Genomic DNA, 4,546 nt, shown 5'->3' with positions numbered 1-4,546 from the left:
CCGTAGCCTGGCGGGTGCTCTCCAGTATCTTACTTTCACGCGTCCGGATATCTCGTATGCTGTCCAACAAGTCTGCATGTATATGCATGCCCCCCGGATGCCTCACTTCCTTGCATTGAAACGTATCCTCCGGTACGTAAAGGGTACGATAGATATCGGGCTTCTGATGCAACCTTCTCGGCAGTTTTCTTTGGTTGCTTACACCGATGCTGATTGGGCCGGCTGTCCTGACACCCGACGTTCTACCTCTGGCTATTGTGTATTCTTTGGTGATAACTTACTGTCATGGTCCTCAAAACGACAGACCGTTGTGTCTCGCTCCAGTGCCGAGGCGGAATATCGTGGGATCGCAAACGTTGTGGGTGAGATCTGTTGGTTGCGAAACCTTCYCTTGGAACTGGGRCACCCGCCCCGTCGCACATCGTTGGTCTACACGGACAACGTGAGTGCCATCTATCTATCGGGTAACCCCGTTCAACATCAACGTACCAAACATGTGGAGATTGACATACACTTCGTTCGCGAACAGGTCCAACGCGGACAGGTACGGGTCCTTCATATCCCGTCTCGCCTTAATTTTTCAGACATCTTCACCAAAGGGCTGCCTCGCGTTCTCTTTACCGATTTTCGATCCAGTCTAAGCTTGCGGAAACCTCCATCTTAGACTGAGGGGGTGTATTAGACTAGAAGGTATTCTTTGTATAGTTCCAGGTAGTTAGTTGGTATTCTTTGTATAGTCCAAGGGACTATTTTGTAACATCCATGTTTATATATTGCAATACAAGAGAGGGGGAAAGACGGGCATTTAGTTAAACTCTATTACTTTGAGCATCATGTTTTTAGCATGTAGTCTAATTCATTATAAGCACAATCGTGAACTACATAAATATTTCAGCCATTGGCCTCAAGCAACAGGAATTCCTGCTGATGAAAATTTGGAACTTTTTTAAAGCAAATGAACAGTTGGACCTATTACTGCTCCTTCTCCTTCCATCATCGTCGCATTGATATTTATAGTGATTTCCCCCTTTTTTTTTTTGCCTTGGATGATGCATACAGGATATAAGTATGTATCTAGGGGCAGCGCCAATAGTGGAGTGTCTTGAGAAGTACAACCCTAATGTTGTCATCACTTCTCGGGTTGCTGATGCTGCCTTATTTCTAGCTCCAATGGTATAAAATGCTTGTTTCTTCTATATGGCATGCTTATCTTGAAATTTGCACTTAACCTTTTTGGGCCCTGTAATGCAAAACTAAAGAGAATAGGATTATATTAGTCTAAAGCTGCCATCTTTTTTCATGATACATCTTTGTTTGTTCTGAAAAGTTCAACTTATAATAAAAGATTATCTTGTAGATACCATCAAAGAAACAGTGTTCAAAATGACATATATCAACATTTTTTTTCTTGATTGAAAAACTTGCAAGTTTCTTAAATCGCATCTGCATTTTTCTTTTGGTGTAATACGGGATTGATTTACCCAGAAATAGCAATGATCACATCACACAACAAAGACCAGGAGAGGAAACATACCCTTGGAGTGGGGGGAGCCAAACCAGGGGTCCTTTGGTTAAATGACCTTCTAACAGGGGTTTTTAAGTCCATGCCCTTCCAACAGACTTAAGAATGCCACTGCTTAACAGAAGAATGCTACTTCCATACACAAGAATACCTAGAAACCTGTTAGGAGGTCATGGTTTTAAAAAAGACTTGTCAGGATGTCCTTTAGCTAAATAACCCGCCAAACAAGGCAGACAACCACCAACCAAACAGTATTCAAGTTAGATTTTCCAATCCTTGGCCATTTGACAGTGGGTTGGACTCCAAAAGTCCGATTACCAAGATGCAAAATTTTGAGTATTGAGATGTAAAATTTTTGAGTTAGATTTTCCAATCCTTGGCCATTTGAAAGTGAGTTGGACTCCAAATTTTTTGAGTATTGACTATTGAGATGCAAGTTTTGGATTGCCTGGAGCAAAGCATTATGATTGTTTGTTACTTTAATATGGTATGGTTTAGATCAAAAGTAATAATTAATCTTTTGTTGATGTTTTCAAGGTTTATGAACTAGGTTGGAACTGGGATTCATTCCTGCTGCTAGCCCAAGGCTCTTTGGCTGGACACCTGCTAGAATGTGGCTGTCAACTCACTGGAGGATATTTTATGCATCCAGGTACTATATAGAATACTAGTCCATCTGTCTAAAATAATTGTTCATATTTCTATTTTAGTTTGTTCTATACAGCGTCCACTTTCAAAAGTAGTTGCTTACTTTCCAAATCTACCCTTAATTATGAGATGAAGAAACTCATTACTCCCTCTATAATTAAAGGTAAAATTGTCATTTAGATATAATAATTAGACATTAAACTGTGTGCCCTTTTCACTGTGGACATTTATTTTGGATGGAGGCAATACTTTCATATACCCCTGGCTCCATTTGATGCATACGCTTTGACTTTTGAGGTCAAACCTAGTACTTTTTATTCTCTTCATAAGTATCTACTATAGCTTTCATAATATTTCAAAATTATAGGGACGTGTACATAATCTAAATTTGAAAATTGCTATTTTTGGCCTCATAAGTCAAATGGATCACCTTTTTAGAACTGGTATAAAAATGCAACATTCTTGAAGGTTAAGATGCACACTCCATTTATCTTCTGATCACAGGAGACAAATATAGAGACATCCCTTATGCAAATCTGCTAGATCTTTCTCTTCCATTTGCTGAAATTACTTGTCATGGGGAAGTGTGTGTGGCAAAGGCCGATGGGAATGGTGGGGTGTTAAACTTCAGTACTTGTGCTGAACAACTTCTTTATGAGGTTGGGGATCCAGGTGCTTATATTACCCCAGATGTGGTGAGTTGCATCTCTGTGTCCATAAATAAGTGTCCACATTTTTATTTTAGTTTGTCCCGAAATAAGTGTCCACTTTCAAAAGTAAGGGTGCGTTTGGTACACTTGACAGGACAGAACAGAACATGGATCATTGTTCCATGTTTGGTAGGCCTTTTATGTGAAACAGACAAGAACAAAGTAGAATAGGCGTGTTCCACCCCCACCCCATGGAACAAGGTGGAACAAACCTATACTTTAACAACATAACCTCAAAATAAAACCTAATTCTCTTCTAGAACATCAAATATGCCTACCTCTTTATGTTTTATTCATTCTTTTTATTTTATTTACTGTATTTTATGCTCTTTAAACTTTCCCTATACTGTCCTCAAAATATTATTTTTTAATATGTTTTCTATATTTTGATTAATTTATGTAATTTATTAAATATTAATAATAAAAAATGATATAGAAAAAGTATAAAATAAAAATTAGAAACTACATAAACTTTTTATTTTTGGTGTCATTTTATTGTCGTGACGAAAACTTTGTAATATATTTTGTTATAAAAAATATTTTATTTTATATTATAATTTAATAAATTACATAAATTAATCAAAATATATAAAATATTTAAAAAACTCATTAGGGGTAAATTGGTCATTTTATCTGTTATGTCCTGTCCTGTCCTGTCATGTTTTGTCTTACCAAACGCTGAACAACTGTTCTGTCCTATCCTAGGATACCAAACACACCCTAAGTGTCTACTTCCCAATTCTACCCTTAATTATGAGATGGAGAAACTCATTACTCCCTTTCATTTACTTAATTGGAAAGTGTAATAATTACACATCTCTAAAACTCTGTGCCTTTTCCATTGTGGACGTTTATTTTGGGATGGAGGGCGTAAGTGAAAAGAAGAAGAAAGGAACTAAGCAGAACTTTCTTGAAGCAGGTGATAGATTTCCAAGATGTTTCATTTCAGTCATTATCAACCAATAAAATTCTCTGTGCTGGAGCAAAACCAGCTGCAGCATCTGTACCTGATAATCTTCTAGCACTAGCTTCAAAGGTATTTAGCAATATGATTTTACACGGGTTCACTTTTCACAAGCCGAGGGTCTTCACGGAAACCTCGGGGTAGAGGTAAGGTCTGTGTATACGGTACATCCTACCATTCCCATACCCTACCTCTGTGTGGGATATACCGAGTTTGGTTTGGTTTGGTTTTTAAATACATGAGTTCACTTAGGGTGCATTTGGTATCCAGGACATGACATGACAATTGTTCAGCGTTTGGTAAGACAGAACAAACAAAATGACCAATTTACCCCTAATGAGTTTATATATTTTTATAACATTTTGATTAATTTATGTAATTTATTAAATTACAATAAAATAAATACTTTTTATAACAAAATATATCATTAGAAAGTTTTCGTCAAGACGATTAAAATGATACCAAAATAAAAATAATATTTTGAGGGCAGGAAAGTGGAAGTTTAAAGAGCATAAAATACAATAAATAAAATTTAAAGAAATGAATAAAATGTAAAGAGGGAGGCGTATTTGGTGTTTTAGAAGAGAATTAGGTTTTATCTTGAGGTTATATTGGTAAAATATAGGTCCATTCCAACTTGTTCCATCGGGTAGGGTGGAACACTTTGTTCCACTCCGTTCCTCTGTTGATCCCTGTTCTGTT

General features: G+C 37.0%; 1 protein-coding gene across 1 annotated transcript; it reads left to right on the top strand.

Annotated features, from left to right (window-relative positions):
- Positions 1-842: 842 nt before the first annotated feature.
- On the top strand, positions 843-4,114 carry LOC112505351. The gene is made up of 4 exons (XM_025109271.1): positions 843-1,173; positions 2,060-2,174; positions 2,675-2,865; positions 3,800-4,114. The coding sequence occupies exons 1-4, from the start codon at positions 1,069-1,071 to the stop codon at positions 3,986-3,988; spliced, it is 600 nt and encodes a 199-aa protein (XP_024965039.1). The 5' UTR covers positions 843-1,068; the 3' UTR covers positions 3,989-4,114.
- Positions 4,115-4,546: the final 432 nt, after the last annotated feature.

The sequence above is a fragment of the Cynara cardunculus genome, unplaced genomic scaffold (assembly GCF_001531365.2).
Source record: "Cynara cardunculus var. scolymus isolate 2C unplaced genomic scaffold, CcrdV1 Un_Scaffold_10033, whole genome shotgun sequence".
Classification (NCBI taxonomy): Eukaryota; Viridiplantae; Streptophyta; class Magnoliopsida; order Asterales; family Asteraceae; genus Cynara; species Cynara cardunculus.
This window is presented reverse-complemented; position numbering and strand designations above follow the sequence as displayed.

Bases quoted from the DNA above. Each gene is read 5' to 3' on its own strand.
- LOC112505351 (XM_025109271.1), top strand. From the start codon at position 1,069: ATGTATCTAGGGGCAGCGCCAATAGTGGAGTGTCTTGAGAAGTACAAC. The intron at 2,175-2,674 runs GTACTATATAGA...TTCTGATCACAG, and splicing joins AGGATATTTTATGCATCCAG to GAGACAAATATAGAGACATC. The intron at 2,866-3,799 runs GTGAGTTGCATC...TTCTTGAAGCAG, and splicing joins CTTATATTACCCCAGATGTG to GTGATAGATTTCCAAGATGT.